General features: G+C 42.7%; 1 protein-coding gene across 4 annotated transcripts in view; it reads left to right on the forward strand.

The window, feature by feature from the left end:
• Window positions 1-21,540, forward strand: part of POLRMT (RNA polymerase mitochondrial) — a 131,638-nt gene that overhangs the window by 52,144 nt on the left and 57,954 nt on the right. For all 4 annotated transcript variants that reach the window (XM_085850089.1, XM_085850087.1, XM_085850088.1 and 1 more), the window contains exons 10-12: window positions 38-274; window positions 3,325-3,537; window positions 10,544-10,716. In XM_085850089.1, the coding sequence (XP_085706215.1) occupies window positions 38-274; window positions 3,325-3,537; window positions 10,544-10,716 (623 nt within the window). The remainder of the gene's footprint in view (window positions 1-37; window positions 275-3,324; window positions 3,538-10,543; window positions 10,717-21,540) is intronic.

Below are 21,540 nucleotides of genomic sequence, written 5' to 3' on the forward strand. Positions count from 1 at the left end.
GTTCAAAACATTTCCATATGTTCCATCTCTGCCGTAGGTACATAATAAGTTTCCGCGCGAATACTGGCAGGAACTGGAAAGGGATTTGTTGCACTGGTATGCATACGGTCATCAGGATGTGAATTGGTCAGACGCTACAACGATGCAGTTGGGGACTTTCCTTGCAAACATTATGGTGTCTGGCATGAATATTCCGAAGAACGCAAAGAATCCACTCCAGCAGAGGTTAATTCCAGCTGTCTATCACACGTACAACTATCAGTCCAAACGAAAGGTTGGTGCTGCGCGTGTGGAGTCATTTCACAGACAAAGGAGACATTTATATCAGGATCTTCAGCTCTGCGTCCTTTTCAGTGCTTCCACCTCAATTGAACAAGCTATTTTTAGCTGTTTAATAAGACAAAACTGTTGCTCTTGCATAGATTTTCAATGTTGTGTACTTTTGTTGTAATTGTATAGTTGTGTAAAACCTGAAATTGCCAACTTGTGAAACCCCCTTTCCTTCTGATCATGTCACCGTGATGCTGTATGGCAGGGTTTTTATCTTTGTACTTGTCGACTCCTTGACACAGTCACCAAAACCTTGACACAGGACCCCCCCCTCCCCCCTCAACTCAGAGAATTATTAACTGACCTGGAAAGGTTTAACCTTTATCTTCCGGAAACAATGGTGAACCCTCGTACTGTCATCTCTGACATTTAAAAAATTGAAATCGCAATTTGAGATGTTTCATCTTCCTTTACTCTAATTTCCAAATATATTTCTCCCATACTGTTTCCTCTTTCACTCTTCCTTTCTGTTTCATTCCTGGATTGCTCACAAACCCTCATATCATCCCCCATCCCCACTCATGATATTTTTCTACCCTCATTAACCCTTCCAAAGCCCACCCCTTCCTTTCCAGCTTATTGTGTTTTCTTGCCACTCTCTCCACCCATATTAATTGGTCCACGTGCGGTGTGTTTGCTAACCAGTCTTGCATCACACAAAGCTGCCCTTTATCGTCTCACCATTATTTTATTTCTATCTGTCCATATGTTCCTTTATTTTGTATATCTTGAGAACAGAACATTGTAGGACCACCAAATTTGGCAGACATAATAGGGGCCCCATTCGGAGTGCTTTGGGGGAAAGGAGGAGGTTCATTTATTTCGTTTACAGGAGGCAACATCAGGTTTAGACGTTATTAATGAGGGATATAAACCTTTCATTACAGAGGGTTTCATGTCCGCTGTCGGTCACGCTGACAATCAGCAACCTGTTAAAATATTGAGAAACACGGATGCATCTCAGTGTTTGATGCTGGAGGGCATCTTGCCACTATCTGAGGAAATGGCGACTGGTGCCAGTTTGCTGTTTGCAAGGTGTTGTTGGCTTTGTTAATGCACCTCATCAGGTTGTTAATCTAAAGTCCGAGTTGGTGTCCAGACCTGTTGCAGTAGGCTTACAGACTAACTCTTGAAGGGGTTTATTTTATCATCGGAAATGACTTAGCCGGTGGTAGAGTCTCGTTTAACCCGCAGATTGTGGAAGAACCAAATGCTGAGTGCAACACGAAGCAGCTAGAGCAGGAGATTCCTGATCTTTTTCCGTCATGTGTCGTGACTCGTCCCAAGTTTAGGAAGCACTCTGAAGAGAGAAGAGTAAATAATGATTTGGACTTGGAACCCATGTTTACTTTAGAGGATACTTTTGTGGACCAGGTCATTGATGATTTTGATGCTCGTGAAACTCGTGGTGGTCATATTCTCGGACCTGAAGACAAATCTAGGAGCCAATCAGAAAAGTGAGAGAGACAATCCCATGAGAGGGAGACTAATAGAAGAGCAAATGAAGGATGCTGAGCTAAGAGTGCTAGCTTATGGAGTCCTCATGGAGGAGGATGTCACCAAAGTCCCAGTTTTCTACTTTAAGAAAGACGGTGTCTTAATGAGGTAGTTGAGACCACTTGATTACCAGCAGATGATGAATGGAAGCTACATTCTCAAATTGTGGTTCCACAACTGCAACAGAATGAGAAATAGAGTTTAGCGCATGAGGTGCCATGGGCAGGTCACCTGGGGTGAAAAAAAAAAGTGACAAAATTTTGAGACATTTCCTTTGGCCGGACTTTGCAACATCACGTCATAAATTTATAAATCCTGTCACTCATGCCAGATGGTAGGGAAACTTAATTAGCAGATTCCTTCAGTGCCCTGAAATCCCATTCTGGCTTTTGATGAACCCTTCAGTCAGGTTATCATCGATTGTGTAGGTCCCTTGCCAAAGACTAAGGCAGGTAATCGATACATGGTAACGATTGTGTGTGCATCGACGAGGTTCCCAGAGGCGATACCTCTGAGAAAAATTGCGGCCCCAAACATTGCCAAGGCATTAGTTAAATTATTTAGTCTTGTTGGCCGACCTAATGCCATGCACTCTGATCAGGGATCAAATTTCGCGTCAAAACTTTTCCAACAGGTTTTGCACCAGTTGGGGGTGAAACAGGTTAAGTCAAGTGCTTTCCATCCTGAATCACAAGGTACTTTGGAAAGGTTCCACCAAACTTTGAAAACAATGATTAGAACTTCCTGCTTTGAGTGTGACGAGGATTGGTATGAAGGAGTACACTTATTGTTGTTTGCTGCCTGGGAGTCAGTTCAGTAGTCGATGGGATTCAGTCCCTTTGAACTAGTGATTTGGACACACTGTGTGAAGACCATTGAAGTTTTTGTAGGAACAGTAGCTCAATGAGAAGTCACAGTTAGATTTGCTGGATTATGTGCCTGATGTCAGATTGGCAACCGTGTTGGCAAAGGCACATGAGATAGCAAGAGAGAACTTGAAAGTATCACATGACAAAATGAAAGCTAGGCATGATAGATATTCCAATGACATTGAATTCAGGCCTGGTAATAAGGTTTTGGTGTTGCTTCCAATTCCAGGTGAGTCATTACAGGTTAGGTATTTTGGACCTTACCTCATTGAAAGAAAAGTCAGTGAGACAGATTATATCGTTCAAACTCCTGGTGGATGCAAGCAGAGATGACTGTGTCACATAAATATGTTTTTTTTTTTTTAATGACAGAAAGCAACCAGAAAGTGTGGTCTCCATCTCACCTGCTTTACCTGTAGTTGGTGCCGTGACATCCTCGGGGTAACTGGTGCACTCGCTTTGGTGCCTCAAGGTGGACACATAATAGTTGTCATACTTCCCAAAATGTGTGCTAATTGATGATTTGAAATCGTCACTGACAAAAAGAAGAGACAAGCAGGAACTCAGATTTTACTTGTGAAAATGTGCAAGCATTAACTTTTACTGATGGGGTAATTTCTTTTCACAGATTGGCTTCATCAAACCACATCCTATGCTCACCCAAATACTTGAAAGTGACCAAAACTCCTCTCTCATCTTTGACGCTTTTGTCATGCCGACATATTGTCCACCTGTGCCCTGGACCAGTCCCACATTCGGTGGCTATATTGTTGTGCCCACGCAGCTGATACGGATGGAGGAAGGGATCACCAAACAACGTGATCTCCTCGATCATTGCAAGGTTGGTGATGGGTGATCCTCCAGCACTAGTTGTTGTCAAAATGGTTGCACCAGCACTAGTTGTTGTCAAAATGGTTGCATGAATTACAACTCAAGCTTTGCCGACCAGCACCTTACCTTTATAGCAGCGTCTCACGTAGCGAACGCTGCTCTAAGAGAGCTTGGCCTTCTTCTTCCTCTTCCTCTTCCTCTTCCTCTTCCTCTTCCTCTTCCTCTTCCTCTTCCTCTTCCTCTTCTTCTTCTTCTTCTTCTTCTTCTTCCTCTTCCTCTTCCTCTTCCTCTTCCTCTTCCTCTTCCTCTTCCTCTTCCTCTTCCTCTTCCGCTTCCTCCAAAACCTTTCGGACTCGGCTCTTTTATATACAGGATCCGGATCTCCTTAAATACTAAACACCTGTACACATCCTCGCATTGAGGGTGCCTTTTGAGAGCGTCTATCATGAACTTTTAAATATATTGGGACATTTGATTTTAAGTTTCGAAAAGTTCAAGTTACTATTTAAAGATTATTCCATTTAATATATTGTAATTTCGTAAATACACTATTTTCTCGTCATGAACGAAGATCATCCATGACGGACGTGACGTGACGGCACGTGACGAAATATCTGGTCGTTTTTTTTCTTCTTCTTCTTCCTCTTCTTGTTCTTCTTCTGGTGAAGACAAAACCTTTAGGACGCGGCTCTTGGACACATTTGTCCTTGTTTTTTTTGGTATACTGTAGAGTCAAGGCTCATGGAAGAACGAGAACATAGAACGGATAAGGACTCAACACAACAACAGAAACAGCAGAAATAGAAGAAGAGGAAAATGCCAATAGCAGGGCCAAGATAGAAAATATACAGAGACTAATGACAAGGAATGTGCATGTAAGGTTGGAGGGTAGGGGAGAATGCAGGGGTTGAAGAAGATGAATACAAAAACAAAATGGGGGTGAACAGTTGTCTTGAAGATCTGGAGGGAAGAGTGAGATTGAAGGGAATGTGGAAGTTAATTCCATAGGTGGAAAAACAGAAAAAGATGAGGGGAACAGTGATTCTGGATTTTGGGATTTTACGAGAATGGGGTTGCTGGTAGATCGCGTGTGCCCTGCAGATACCTGGGGGTAGAGAGCAAAGCACGGAGAGGGCAGAGGGTGCAAGACCAGAAAGGAGGTGGAAAAAGGCAGAGATGCCACCGACCTGTCGTCGATGGCAAAGCGATAGGCCCATAGATTCGGCTTCATCATTGGAGATTCCATTGGTGTTGAAGGTTTCCATGGCATCAAGTTGAGCAAGGTGGGAGGCAGGGGGTGCCAGTCCAAAGGGGAGAGCAGCATTCCATCAAGCTCCGGATGAAGGCCTTGTATGTGGATAAGAGTTCAGGTATGCCAAGGAAGGAATTTGCATGACAGAGGATGTTCATTCGGTTTGGCTTTGGAGTCCAACTTTGAAATGTGGTTTGCTCAAGAAAGATCATGGCTGAGAGTGAGACCCACGAGTTTGAGTGACTGATCCTTTTTGAGAGGGTTGTTAAGAAAGGAAATGGGAGGGTTTTTCTGTACTGCCCTTTGAGAGAATGATGACTGACTTTGACTTTCGAAGTCCTTTATTACAAAGGTATAAAAGAAACAAGTAATAAACAATTCCAGTCAATGAAGGTAAACAAACTAAGGAACAGGAATACATGACATACCAATTAAAGCAGCAAAGATAATTCATCTCCCTGCACCCTCGACAAGACTTCAACTTTGCACCATTTCTGAATGAAGTCATTAACTCGAGAAATCTCTCGGTAAAAAGTAAAATTCCATTTTAAGACGGGCACATTTAGAGCCTTTAAAGACTGGCAAAACACTGCATTCTTCTGAACTAACACCCATAATCATTCTCTTCCGTGTAATATATATATATATATATATATATATATATATATATATATATATATATATATATATATATATATATATATATATATATGTATACACATTGTGAGTTTTGCTTCGACAAGCAGGAAATGTGCAACTCGAGGTCCGACATTCTTGTGAGATACAGGCATATAGAATGCAAAATAATTGAAAGAAAAACAAAAAACTAAATTTCTGGAAAATAATTTGCAAGATTTGAAAAAGCAGAGCAAAAAGGACATTCGTCAGATGACACAAGGCTCAGTCTTTTGAAAAACACGCTTGAAGGCAAGCAATAGTGTGCGAGCTTCCACTGTATGTCTCCGGCACATTTAGACACAGGTAACGTAGACATGGAGGACCAAGCGGGAGGTGATGGAACCCCTGCAGGCAAATAACGACATTAAGACATTGCACGTACAGAGCAGCCTGGCATTGGTTTTGGGGTTAGGGTGCTGGCTTGGGATCCTAGGGTCCTGAGTTTGAGCCCTGCTGGCTGCTGAATTAACACCATTTGGGGTTGACTCAACCAGTCATCCTTCTGAGGTCAGCAAAATGAGCGCCAGTGAACTGGTAATAGGGGCATCAGTGGCATAACCGCATCCCTAAGGCCAAGGTCACATTTCTCATGGCGGTCGTGGGGTCTCCAAAATCTGCGGCCACCAGCAATTATACGGCAGCCGCAGTATTTCCACGGTCACACAATGTAGCAGTCACATATGTTTTTATTTTTCAGGGAGCCGCACGGCGTATTTAGAAATCGTGGAGACCGAAAACGTGGGGGTGCCGTACGGTCTTTGATTTGATGTCGCCCGGTGACCTTAGGGCGTCGCTGCGGCGGCCATAGAATTTTCAAGGCAGATGCAAGGCGACCGCAGGGGGGCCCTAAGGCGAACGTGCGGCCAGACGGACGGTAACGAGTGGGTATATATACCAGTTCTTTTTTTTACTGAAATAAAAATATACCAGAATATATAACTGAATATACTATAACTATAATATACCGTGGTGCCCCCAGAATCCGAACGCCCCATTGTTTGAACAAATTGGAATCCGAACAATTTTTTCAAAAAAATTTTGCCCTAAAAACCTAATACATTTTAAAAAACCGAACACGACGTAGCGTTCATGTTTGTTCACGTGTCTCCCCCACCTGTTCAAGCCGCATCTTCACGCTTTGTTCATTCAGTTCGTCGGTGGAAGTACTCGTGAAAGCATCTCTCGTGTGTCGATCGATACTTTAGGCCTCAGTCACATTTGCTCTACGGGGAGGATACGGCGGCCGTACGCCCTCTGAATTTACAGAAACGTGCAGCGGCCGCAGAGAAACTGAGGTGGCCTCAGGGTGGCCCTACGCCGTATGGCTATATGTTACAGGTCGTAAGGTCGCCGTGGAATTATAACGCGGAGTTATAACTTTTTTCATTTCTACGTTCGCCGTAGAAATTCGACAAGCCGAAACAAAAGAACTGGTAAAAAAAAAAAAATTAACCCATTCGTTACCATCAGTCTGGCCGCACGTTCCACTTAGGGCCCCCCTGCGGTCCCCCTGCAGTCGCCTTGCGGGCACCTTGCGTCTGCCTTGAAAATTCTATGGCCGCCGCAGGAACGCCCTAAGGTCACCGTGCGACACCAAATCAAAGACCGTACGGCACCCCCACGTTTTCGGTCTCCACAATTTATAAACACACTGTGCATCTACCCGAAAAATAAAAAAAACATATGTGACTGCTACATTGTGTGACCGTGGAAATACTGCGTCCGCTTTATAATTGCTAGTGGCCGTACATTTTGTAGACCCTCCAGCCACCGAGCCAAATGTGACTTAGGCCTTACGTCGTGTTTTCACCTTCATTTGTGATGTTTGTTTTTTTAATCATCTTGTGTTTTAATTAATAACAAAAAAGCAATCCGATCACGTGGTGTAACGGACTGTCGGGCAAGGATTGAATTTCACAGCAAAACCAGTTGTAATTTGGAATATCCATGATTAGGTCAGCCCGATGCGTTTGATGAAAGTGATTGTGGTTCTGCAGGCATCATGTTTGATGAGCTGCCCTGGGGGCAGCGCTCGCAGAGTGCGCGAGCGATCGGAATCCAGGCCGGAGCTCGAGCCTGTGTGAACCTTTGGATTAGTGATTGTACCAGTTTACATACAATACACCGCCACCGAAGGTCATTTACTCATCTTATTTTACCTTAAACATGGCGAATTTCAGTTTAAAGTGTCTTGAAAGTGGGTTTTCTTTGGGTCCACGAACGGATTAATTCACTCCATTATTTCTTATTGGGAAAATATTTTTGGAATCCGAACTTTTTGCAATCCGAACAGCCTTCTGGAACGAATTAAATTGGGATTCTGGGGGCACCACTGTATAGGCAAACACCTATACTCCGATCTCTAGCGGTAGTGCACGGTGGACACACGGTCAACGCAGACTGCCACGGAGGCCGTACGTATGTGCACGGCGGGCGTAGGGGAACCGTGCGTCGACCCTGCATTGCCTGCAGGTAGTCACACAGACCGCAAGCCTACGTCATAGCTTGACTTGTCGAATTGCTACGGCGAACGTAGAAATGAAAAAAAGTTATAACTCCGCGCTATAATTCCACAGCGCCCCTACGGCCTATAAAATATAGCCAAACGGCGTAGGGCCTCCCTGAGGCCACCTCAGTTTCTCTGCGATCGCCGCGCGTTTCTGTCAATTCATAGGGCGTACAGCCGCCGTATCCTCACCATAGAGCAAATGTGACCTATGCTTAACCAATGATGCAACCAGTAGCTATAAGCTGCACACGAGAGTGTGTGTACATACAGAGCACTCTTTGTATGTACATGTTTGTAAAGGCTTTGTGGAGGGAGCTCTGGAGAAAGTCAGGATGTGTTGTACTTGCATATTGAACACCATGCAATGGAGGCCACGATAGATTAAAAAAAAATTGAACACTTTATCAATTGAACGTAGAAGTTGTCCAATTACCCGAACTGACTTCACATTTCAAACTTCCAAAATCTCGTTTTGGTCTGCCATCCAGAATAAGTAAAATTAACAAAGTTCCTGACAAAAAAGAAACCAGATTAAATGAAGGATTGATTGAGGGACCTACATTGGCAATCATGATGAAATAGGCTGTTGTAAAAAATCAGGTTCACGCATAAGATTAAAAAATGTATACGAATTCTTGTTTCCTACTGGAAGGAGATACTGACTGGCATTCAAGAGACTTTGATAAAAGCAGGGCAGCAATGAGGTTTCGATTCGCTGCAGGTCGAGTGGAAAGAACTTGGGGCCGCACCTAAACTTAACGGCTTGCTGCAACAAGCAAGAAGTCAAGGACCGCCAAGACAGGACTTCCTTGTACAGAAGTTGGCACAAGGTAGTCAGCCCCAAAGGACAGTATTTTACTGGACCACCTTTTGCTAGCGGGACACTTAGAAGAGCTGCTCGAAGCCGGTGCATGCCATTCCAGAAAAATCCCCAAGAATTATCTTAATGATTCATGAGTTGGGAGGGTTGTAAGACAGCCATCCTATGCCAGAGTTTGGAAGCAGCCAAGTTATTAAATATCAGCACACTACCTCTGGAAGACAGGAGGCTGGGCAATCTTTTTCAACGATTAAGGTTGTGAGAGATTTGATCAACCAGCTGATCCCAGTTCTATAAAAGAGATGGTCTTATTCCAAAGAAATACACCAATGTAGATGCTTAACACCATCATACCTCCACTGCAAGGCAATAAGCAGAGGTGGGACAAATAACCCTGAAGGACCAGGACACAAGTCTATTCTTTTTTTTCCACTTAACAGGAGCAGAAGATGCCAGATTAAATTCATGGAGAGCACTCGTATGGGCAGCAATGTCAAATTGAGTATTGACAATCACACACAGATCATCAGCGCATGCAAGCACCTCAACAGGATTGACAAGAGGTACCACTGAAAAACCCGAAAGTTTGTGGCATAAATGAATCAACCATGGTTCAATAGAATGAGAATACAGGCACCCAGCGAGAGGGCAACCTTGTCTAATAGCTGACTGAATAGGAAAAGGTGAACAAAAACTGTTATTGATGTCCACTAAACTGAAATTGTTGTGATACAGCAATTTAATGCAAGAAATAGAGAAAGAACCAAACCCAAACCACTTCAAAACTTCAAATAAATACGAATGATTAACACTATCAAAAGCCTTTTGTTGATCGACAAAGATCAGGTCAGTGTTAACATTCTGACAATGACAAATTTAAATCGAATCACGAACAGAAAAAAAATACTGTTAAATATCGATCTACCGGGAAATACAACACTACTGGTCGGGAGATAGTGTGTCCAATTGAAGTCTTTAAGCGATTGGCGAGTAACTTGGACACGTAATCAGCACAAAGTAGAAAGGTCAGCCGCCTGTTCTCAACTAGTTGAAGATCTCCTTTTTCAGGAATTAATGAAGTGATAGCATGTCCACAGCTCAAGGGAAGTTTGCCAGTTTTTATGCTTTCTTTGAGACTTTGAGCCAGAGAAGTTGAAAATCAGTGTTTGTTGGAAGCTCAAAGTGAAGAAGACAAGTACCGGAGGTATCGGGAACTGTGCTGGTGAATGTTGCCATGGAACTGGAGGTGTGGTCGAGATGGATTCAACAATCTGAGTCTCAGTGAGGAACAGAAGATCGAGCTAAGATAACAGCAGCATATTCTTGGTAGGGTTGAGGTTAAAATGTTGACCTCTGATATTGGCAAAGGAGAGAGTGAATGAATCGGAGCAGGATGGGTGTGCCGCAGATGATTGGCCCCTCAGCGAAATCTCGATTCTTTTTGTTGTTGTACATAATGTGTCTACATCCATAAATTGCAATGAATTTTGGGAAATGTGACTTGTTTTGTTAAAAGTGCAAGTTTATTTTTTGTTCTAGGGCACTTAGATCATCAGCCACTATCTTGATTCTACTAAACACTGGCACAACTAGAGATGTTTCTGTATGACAGCGACTGATGCTCTTGATCCAGTTGAGCTTCAGGATGCGTGGTCCTATTTTTAATGTAGCAACAAACATGCAGTGCTTAAATTAAACTTTAACGCATTGGAGCCAAAGTTCTGATTTCGTTGCTGAAAGCAGTGACCTCCTTCCAGGAAGAAGATCCTTCAAAGCTGCATGTGATTCTCGACACAGTCAATCAGCTAGGAAACTGTCCTTGGCACATCAACGAAGAAGTACTTGATGTGATCATTTCTCTGTTCAACAGCGGAGGTTCCACTCAGCTAGGAGTTCCACCTCCACCATCAGCTGGCCCCATTTTGCCCAAGTGAGTTATTTCTGTTCTTTAACGTGATTTTCAATTATAAATGGGTATATGGGTATTTATTGACCAAACAAAATTGTTGTAATCATATATGTATATGTATGTATGTATGTGTATATATATGTGTGTGTTTTTTTTTTTTTTTTGAGAGTAAAGACTTGAGGTTGGGAGCAAAATCAAATGAATTCATCTCGAGTTGTCCAACCTTTAATTGAACAAGCAATTACACAATGTTTCGATCAGCAACACGAATCAACCATGCATCCGCTGATCTTTCTCAAGAGTGAATAAATAATTCTAAGTCCCCCTTATATCAATGCGAAGAAGGGGGTGGGCACAGCCGGATACATCTGTTCTGGAACTAGGGATATGGTACACTAAGTTTGGCGCACCAAGTACTAAGTTTAATTCACCTTTCTCACTCTATATCTCCATGAGATTGATGTCATAAGTAATGGGTGGTTCCTACACTCGGGTCTCCTGACCTACACCACTGGTCAAAAGTTTTAGAACACCCCCATTTTTCCAGTTTTTACTGAAATTTAAGCAGTTCAAGTCCAGTGAATAACCTGAAATTGTATAAAGCTAAGCAGTAAATTGCCAGAGGTTAAAAAAATAGTTTAGGTTCCCAAAAACTGAAAAATAATTTAAATTTCAGAGTTGTTAAAAAAGGCTTAATTTACTTCCATTGCTGCAGAACAGCTGCAGTTCCTAACCCATTACTTTTCAGGGAACAAGTAATGGGTTAGCAACTGCAGCTGTTCTGCAGCAATGGAAGTAAATTAAGCCTTGAAAGTTGATGCAAACAATTCCTACAGGTGTCCTAATTTTTGGTGATTACTTACAAACCCAATGTCTGTATTAAAGCAGTGTTGGAACAGACTGTGTTGCTACACCCTCTGAAGCATTATTTGGACAATATTGCACTGCAGGAAGTAATATATTGCTATCATAATGGCGAGAAAAAAACAATTCACAAAGGAAGACTGACAGACTAATATAACCCTTAAAAGTGTAGGTCTTTCCTTTAGAGAAATTGCAAAAAGCCAAGGTGTCAGTGAGTACAGTTTCCTACACCATCAAAAGGCATTTGGAAACTGGAGGAAACTGACAGGAAGAGGTCTGGCAGACCCAAAGCCACAACATAATCAGAAGACAAGTTTCTGAGAGTCAACAGCTTTCGTGATAGGCGGCTCACAGGACAGCAGCTTCAAGCACAGCTTAACACTGGTCGAAGTAAGGAAGTCTCATTTTCAACTGTGAAGAGAAGACTTTGAGTTGCAGGTTTGACAGGACGAGTGGCAGTAAGAAAGCCATTGCTAAGATGGCAAAATAAGAAAAAGAGGCTTCCCTGGGCCATGAAGCACCGCCAGTGGACTACTGAGGACTGGAAGAAGGTCTTATGGACCATATATATATATATATATATATATATATATATATATATATATATATATATATATATATATATATATATATATATATATATATATATATGACCGTTTTTACAGCCATTTTTCCCTGCTGTGCAGGGGTTAGGCTTTTTCTTGAGGCAATGTTTTATGGCCGGATGCCCTTCCTGACGCCAACCCTGGTCGCCTCTTACGACACACAGGGATATGGTACACCTATTCTAACCGGGGCATACACCGGGAAGAAGGTCTTATGGACCGATGAATCAAAATTTGAAATCTTCGGTTCATCACGCAGGGTTTTTGTACGCCGTCGAGTAGACGAAAGAATGGTTCCTCAGTGTGCGACACCAACTGTCAAACATGGAGGAGGAAGCATGATGATCTGGGGCTCTTTTTCTGAATCCAGAGTCGGCGACTTGCATAGAGTGACTGGCACCCTGAACCAAAAAGGTGACCACAGCATTTTGCAGCCCCATGCAATACCCTCTGGTCTACGCCGAGTTGGTCAGGGGTTCATCGTACAGCAAAATAACGACCCAAAACATACCTCCAGGCTGTGCCAGAACTACCTGAGAAGAAAAGAACAAGACGGTAGGCTTCAAATCATGGAATGGCCAGCACAGTCTCCAGACTTAAACCCCATCGAGCTGTTTTGGGATGAACTGGACAGAAGGGTGAAAGCAAAGCAACCGACAAGTGCAACACATTTGTGGGAACTTCTGCAGCTGTGTTGGGAAGAACTTTCCGAACAATATTTGATTTCCATTGTAGAAAGAATGCCACGAGTATGTTCGGCTGTTACATCTGCAAAAGGTGGCTACTTTGATGAGACAAAAATTTAGATTAAATTTTATTCAACAAAACGATTCCACGATTTCTTTTTTTATCTGCAATTGTATATTTGTTCTATGCTTTAATTTCAGAGTACATTGAAACATTAAACTGCTTAAATTTCAGTAAAAACTGGAAAAATGGGGGTGTTCTAAAACTTTTGACCAGTAGTGTACTTGTTCAACAACAAAACCTAACTTGGCATTGCAGCTTTAGGGGTGGAAAACTGTTTCCCATATGTGTCCGTCCCTCGGTACGCTTTTAATTCCTCACTACACTGTGCTGCTCGTGCACATCATTAGCTCAGATCCTCACGTCCAGCTTCTCTAATTTCTTAACTTATTTGTCCTATCTCTTTCACTATTTCTAACACCAATGAACCACACCACTCCCAGTCATAATTACATTTTGACATTTTTCCCAGACTCGTGCTGTCACAAAATGCCATGTCCGAACATGATCAGGTATAAACAGATGTCAAACTGCATTACTAAACCCCTATGATAACATGACTTTGGCCTGTGCCATTCAGTGTTCACATGAAAGGCCACCACCTCCATGCCATGTACTCCATTTACACTCGAGTATGTCATGTCACCAATCACACACTCCTACACTTCCCTGTGAGGTCTATACTTCCTTTTTACCAATATCCTCATTGTCTCACTACTTGATCTCACCCATATCTGCCTACCATGTCAACCCTGTCATCACTGCATTCCCTTCTGCTGCGAGCTGTGCCCCGTTAAAATTGCCCATAGTGGCCCCCGCGTTTTCTTCTCGGCTCTCTAAGTCGACATCGTTTTTCACGCAGATCGTCGCCTTTCCTCATCGGCCAATGGAGCAGACGCTGTTGTTGCTCACGTAGACGCCCGTCTTTCCTTGTTGCCTCTGAGCTGAAGCGGTTGCTCACACTGAGCACAGCTTTTCCTTCAAGGCCCATCGACCCTGCACAGCCATTTCATCCCCAATCCAAACTAATGTACCATTCCCCACACATTTGGTTTCTCTCTGGCATCACCCTTTCGCTCTTGCCACTCACCTTCAATGTCCCCACGTGTCACACATTCAAATCTCTCATGCACATGCACTTTACTCATTTCGGCCCCAATGTGTGCTCTTACCGTGTTCTGACACTCCTTCACATCATGTAGTTGCTTTCCATAAACCTTTTTTGTTTCCGCCTTATCTACGTCCAACTGGTTACACCTCAATAAGTTAATTGCACTTCTCTTCCATCTTCTGCTTTCCATCTGTTTCCTGTGGTGACTCATTCACATGACTACATCTTATTTTTTACATCCTCATTCACCTCGGCTTTAAATTCTTGCAATTCCTTATGCAATTTATGCCTGGTGTTTTGCTTAATGGTTAGAGTGGCGGGCTTTGGATCCTAGGGTCCTGAGTTCAAATCACGCTCAGCTGTTGAATTAATACTAGGTGGGGTTAACTCGACCTGTCATCCTTCCGAGGTCGGCAAAATGAGTGCCCGCATGCTGGTATCCTGTGTTGGAGCGGCGACCCATCCGGGATTGTGTCTCATAGCCAAGGAGACTGCTTAGGCAGCACCAATGCTCTGCACAGAGTATGGTCCCAATCTCCTCCTCCTTATGCAATTTCCCAGTCACATTTTCTTCGACTTCCTCAATCTTCTTCATCACTTCCTTATTGCTCTTTTCACACTTTCCTAACACCTGACATCTCTCCCTTTACTTAATTCTCTCCAGTTTCCATCTTCTGCATTTCCTCCAGTTGAGTCCCCCCCCCACCCCCATTACTCTTGTGCACTTGCTTCGTTTCCCCTAACATCGCCTGACACCTGCTCACCCTTTGCTTTTATTTCCCCCTAGTATTCTATAATTTGACCCTTTTCCACATGTATTTCAGTCATTTATTTCCGATTTGCTTCAATTTTATTTCCAAAAATGCACATCCTTGTCATTCCTTGAGTAAGTTCAGTCATTTTTCTATTCATTTCAATTCGACTCGTATTGCCTTTTTATTTTGTCATTCTTCCATTTCTCTCCACCGTTCTTTCATTCCTTCCATGCTGTTATCTAGCTTCTGTTTGTCTGCTCTTTCATCTGTTCCTTCGTACTTTTATTTCTCCCATCTGTTCCTTTATTCCTCCTTATTTGTTCTTTCATTTCTTTAATTCTTTCCATCCGTTTCCTCATACTTTCCATAATCTTCAATCATTTCATAATCGCCCCTCTGCTCTGCTCCCTCTAAAGGCATTGTTCCCCTCTGCTCACAAAATCCAGAGAAAGTCCCTTCTTAAAACTCTTCAGTGGTTCTTTTACCGGTATGTCACATGTTCACGAAGCCCTTGCATCAAACCTCTCTCCCTCCTCAAAATCCTGGTGGCGTTTAATCAAATCTGTTTCTAGTGTATGTTCCCCCTCCATCCCTTCCCTTACCTCAAATGGCCGCACTGCTGATACCACACATGATAAAGCTGAATGTCTAAACTCGGTGTTTGCAGCTAAATCTTGTGTCCTAAACCCATCACTTTCTCTACCCACTTTACCCAGTCGCACCCAACTGTCCCTGGACTATGTATCCTTTTCTCCTGACAAGGTGGAGAGCTTCCTTTCAAACCTCGAGTCAGATTCTGCAACCGGTCCAGACGGCATCAGCCCACGTGTCCTCAAAGCTTGCTCTTCTGCTCTTGCTCACCCTCTCTCTCTGTTCTATTCACCCTCTCATTTGCCCAAGGTCATCTGCTATCTGCTTGGAAATCTGCTAACATCACTGCCCTGCATAAAAAAGGTGCAAAAACAGATCCCTGTCACTACAGACCAATCAGCCTTCTCCCAATCATCAGCAAGGTTGTGGAATCCATCATCGCTTCAGACATGAAATCCTTCCTCTTCTCCAATGGCTTGATTTCCAATCATCAATTTGGTTTCAGACCAGGTCACTCTACCCTAGATATGCTGCTTCTGCTCTCCCATCAATGGATGGAGGTCCTCAATGCCAGACAGGAAATCCGAGCCGTATCCCTGGACATATCACGTGCTTTTGACACAGTCTGGCACCCTGCACTACTCACCAAACTCTCTTCCCATGGTATTCAAGGCCATCTCCACTCATGGCTCGCAGACTTCCTCTCCTGTCGCAGTCAACGTGTGACCCTAAATGGAGTTCTTTCATCCCCTCTTCCTGTGCAGGCTGGAGTTCCTCAAGGTAGCGTTCTGGGCCCTGTTCTTTTTCTGGTTTTCATCAATGATCTCTCCGACTCTCTGGAAAATCCTCTATTTCTCTTTGCCGACGACTCCACCCTCTGCCGTATCATCTGTCATCCCTCAGACTGGCAAGCAGCAGCTTCTTCGCTCACTGCAGATCTAAATAAAATCACAAACTGGTCCAACACGTGGAACATGTCTTTCAATCCAGACAAATCTCACACTCTCACTATGTCTCTTCGAAAGGACCGTTTAGAAACCCCCCCCCCCATCCACTTTCTCAACAATCCTCTGGAAGAAGTCTTTTCTTTCAAGCTTCTGGGTCTCACTATCTGCCATGACCTTTCCTGGGAAAGTCACATTTCCAACCTCGCCTCAAAAGCCAGTAGCCGACTGGGAATCCTCCGTCGTGCAAAGTCCTTCCTCGGCCCTCTTGAGCTCCTGACCACTTACAAAGTTTTTGTCCGTAGCCTGATGGAGTACTGCTCTCCCCTCTGGGCTGGTGCTCCTGCCTCCCACCTTTCTCGGCTTCACGCTGTCGAAACCAGGGCATTTAAGATCATCGGCATCTCCCGAAATGAAGCTGAGTCTTTGGGCCTCTCACTCAATCACCACAGGTTGGTCGGTGGTTTTTCTGTCTTCTACCGACTCCTCTCCAGCCTTGCCCCCCCCCCTGCTCTCTCTGCGAATTGTCCCCACCACATTTTCACAGGGCGCTCAAGGTCCGCCAACAACCCCCTTCTGGTAATACTACTAAAATCACGAATCACTGCTCATCTTCACTCTTTCATTCCTCTTTTTTTCCCGCCTTTGGAATAAACTTCCTCACTCTATTCTTTCCCATTCTTCCCTCCAGGCTTTCAAAACAGTTGTTCACCACCACCTCTTATCTTCCCCCATACAAATCCTCAATCTTTTCTTCCCCCGATAATCCACCCAAGCCCACTTCCTTCAATTCCCCTGCTTTCCTTCCTGAAAGTCCCTGTAATGTCCATCTTCTCTTCGCCATGTTCCCCGTCCCATCCCCATCCCTCTCCCTTCCACAGTTCACCTAATGTGTCTGTTCCCCACTGTTTTGTCCTTCTCACTCTCGCCCCTCTTGTCTCATGCCCCCTTGCTGTGAGTTGTGTGTTAGCTCTCATACGAGCCTCGACAAGGTATACAAAAAAAAAAATCTGTGTGCTCACTCCATGTGCCTGCTGGTGGTGCTGTAGCATCCAACTAATGCCCAACCTAGTCTGGAATATGATCTTTGTCCATGGTGTTTGTTATTAAAAAAAAATATATATATATATTTTTTTTAAACAGGACACCTCTGCCAAATTTGAAGAAATAATTTTTTTTGCCGGATCAAGCTCAATTTAAACCCGACTTAAAATTCCCCTGACATACAAATCTAATTAATAATTTCTCTGAGGATCGTCTTTGCTCCTGAACACCATTGTAACAAAGTGTCACTGCTGTAGGGTGTGAATCCTGCCCCTGACAACAAGTGTAACGACTTCCAATTGTCTCCCTAACGGGCGATGCGAGACTGCCAGAAATGAATTCGCAAGACTGACTTGACTCGTATAAATGTTTCGTACTTTCTCTGTGGGCTAAAAAGTTGAAATATTGCTTGCTGATGTAACTCTAAGCCACAATTTCAGGAGAAGAAAAATCACAAACTGTCCGTATATGTCCTTAAACGAATACCGTAATCACTCGTGTATAAGCTGTATTTTCTTCCCAGAAACCTGTGATCAAGATTTGGGATGCATATTAATCAATCATTTTGGTTTATCGAGAACTTCAAACACTGGACAAGGCAGTCCACAGACTGATATTTGTCAAGTTGACAATAACAAAACAAACTTACAAATATATACGTACAGTATATGGAAATAATCATCATCATCATATAAAATTACAGGAATATGTATGTTATGCACAAAAGTAAATGGATCGAATAAAAATGCAAATTATCCAGAAATAGAGGAATTTTAAATTACAACAAAAGGTGCCCAAGCCTGGAGTTGCCAGGGCTCAAAGCTCGTTCAGCCAGGGCACACGGAGTGCCGGCATCAGTGAGGAGATCGCCTGCACTGTGTCTACAAACATCGAGCAGTACCTGCGAACGCCCATGGTGAATACGGAGCACAGAGCAAGCACCGCTCTGCAAATGGGCTGCAGGAACGGACCTGTAGACCCAGAACAGCAGGAACTGCTGGCTCAGATCCGGGACCGTGCACCGCCGCACATCAACGTTGAGACCGAGCGTGTCCCTCTCCAGCACTCAGAGCACTTTGTCCCAACGGTGAGCTCACTTCGAGCGCTGCGTGAGCTCCACCTGCTCGGCTGCATTATCCACAAGAACTAAAGTGAAAGCTCTATTACTCCAGATTTCTCGCACTGACACGAGACCAACCTTTATAAATGGGTGTGGTCATCTTAAAAATGCAATGCATTTTGGGATATCTTATGCAACATTGAATGTATATTTTTTGTTCTGAAGAACAATTATTTTGATGGAAGAATTAAAATTGTTTGGTTATAATACATTAGTTTGCTTTTTTGAAACTTTGACCTAAATTTGAATAAACACCACCATAGTAGCAAAATCAGATTGGGGATTAACATGTGCAATTCAGCACAATAGACTGCTTGAGAATTACCAGAAGCAAATGCCTTGTTAAACACTTAAGAGTTACTAACAAGCTCTTACTGTGCTAATCCGATAGACATATGACTCAGTAAGAGGAGATACCATCTAAAATAGCTCTCTCCATCGATCGCAAGTCAATGCTTTTGAGTTAACTAAATTTCCAGTCCTGAGCTCGATTTCATTTTTGCTGGAGTTAATTTCTGGGGTTCAGGTGATACATACAAACTGGTATTTTCCTGAGAATTTTATCTGTAAAAGTGCCCTGCATATTATACACGAGTGATTACGGTATATCTGTCAACAATAGTTGGCCTGATGGAGTTTCGCTCCTGCTCAGAGGGTCATGTGACCAAATATGATGGTACATCACGTGATCTTGACACTGACACAATTGCTTGCTGGTGTTTCTATGTTTTATAGTGGTATGACTCTATAAGTGTCCTAAGTTTTTTTTTGTCATTTACAAATGGTGTTCATTGGTAGGAAGTAAATATTTATTGGACAGTGGTAATTAATTGCGACAGTGTATATTTAAAGAATTGCATGCTTACATATGCAGTCTGACCTCTGTTTCAGACATCCTGGTTATAATGAACCCCAGCTTATAACGATCGCAACGTTTAGAACATGTTTTAGTCAATACATATTTATGCTATGGCAACGATCCATATTGCTGGAACACCTACATCTAATGATCGCTTTGTCCTGGTAAGTTAAATGCAAATAAAAGTTTGATAAACATCAAAATACAGATGAGATTGCCAAAAATAATGAACAAAACATAAAAATATCAATCATTTTATTATTCCCTGTGTTTCACTATCACTGTGGTGGTGCAATATACTGTCCAGGGTCTCCGTCAAGGAAGAGGGGCAGAAGCACTCAACTGGTCAGGTGTGCTTGTGCCTATCCCTTTGGGAATGCGTGGGCCCATCCCCTTGGAAGAGTCTGGGAAACAGCCCCAGAGATGGCTCGAAACAATTTCTTTTCTGAAACGGAATTTAGTTTTTTTGGAAACGGAAAATCACTGGTTCTACAATTCAATATTTTAACTGCCTTCTCCCGATGGAGTCGATTTATTTTTTGCAGTAGTGTTTTGTCCACTTAGTAAGACATGCTTTCTTCATTACATCATCTACTATAAATGGATGAGGTGTGTGTGTGTGTGTGTGTGTGTGTGTGTGTGTGTGTGTGTGTGTGTGTGTGTGTGTGTGTGTGTGTGTGTGTCATGTTTTTTTTGTGGTGTTCTGCCGGAGTGTTCTGATGTTGGAATGTAATACACCAAAATGATCGTCTTGACCTCCTGAGTTGATTAGGCTAATTAGCTACGAAAAAAAGTCCAAAAGAATTCCCATGTTTTAAATGCATGCCATGTTAAGGAATATAAAGCAGCTTAATACGTCCTTCCACTATGGCATGGCATTCTAATTACAAAATAAATAACGAAAACAATGATAACAATGTCGCAAAGCATGTATTAATTAATACAAATAATATTTACAACAATAATAAGAATAGTAGTATCACATGGCAAAAATAACAACGAACATATAATTCCCCGCATTGGCCCCAAGCACATTTGGGCTTAGTGGAAGGCAAGCTAATGCTCAAGCAGTACAGCAGGTGGGTATGCAACAAGGCTGTGAAGACCAATGAAAATTTGGTCCAACGGACCAATAGGCCCACTATTATCTTAAAAGTGTGGAAATGTCTTCTACTGTACTGTACTGTACTGTACTGTACTGTACTGTACAGTGTTTATCATCAGGTCGGGAATTTAACCCAGACCAGACAAATAATTGCCATCTCTCTAGCAGCCTCTTACACAATTGTTACCAATCTAAATTTGATCAGTATATCAAAAACCAAAGTTGCTAACTTAACATAACTTTAATTGGCTCTGTTCTTAATAACATGCAACATGGGAATAGCTACAAGAATATGATCACTGTTTGTTTTCGACTTCAGTTTGCAAATTCCACCCCGAAACGTTTGTGTTTGATTTAGAATCATAAGCATTCCTTCACAATGAAAGCAGTTTTATTTTCTAATTTTTGACCTTTTTATAGAAATAACAAAATACATTTGGGACTTGCTGCATTATTAAATATATATATATATATATATATATATATATATATATATATATATATACATATACATATATATATATATATATATATATATATATATATATATATATATATACATATATATATATATACATATATATATATATATATATATATATATATATATATATATATATATATATATATATATGTTGTTACGGCTGTGGAAATTCGCAGAACACCATAAAGGTTCCTTAGATTAGCTATGCCGGTAAGTGAATGTTCAGATAGCTTTCCCCACCGTTGTTTAATGGGATTTTATTCGTGTTCACCAGGCTGCGATCCTTTGAGATAGCCGTTTTTCTTTATCTATCATTATTTTGAACCACGCAAACAACAACCGCCACCACCAACTATGCCACAACGCCAACCACGCTACAGTCACCATTACAACAACCACCACCATCTTCGCCACTACGCCCGCTTGCGAACGCCATCCTCCACGGACCACGCTACAACTCCCTTTCCGCGTCGGAAACCGTCCGAGAACGCGAGGAGGGAAGCAAGAAGGATCTCCGATGGTGCGCGGCTTCTCCCGCCTGATTTTCCCGCCTATTTTCCCCGCGCTTGGTGTGGGGGAAGTGCTATCCGAGCCGGGGGTCAAAGTTGAGAAAAGG

This window comes from Eptatretus burgeri, chromosome 12, assembly GCF_056783735.1.
Source record: "Eptatretus burgeri isolate ZD-2024b chromosome 12, Ebu_testis_v1, whole genome shotgun sequence".
Lineage (NCBI taxonomy): Eukaryota > Metazoa > Chordata > Myxini > Myxiniformes > Myxinidae > Eptatretus > Eptatretus burgeri.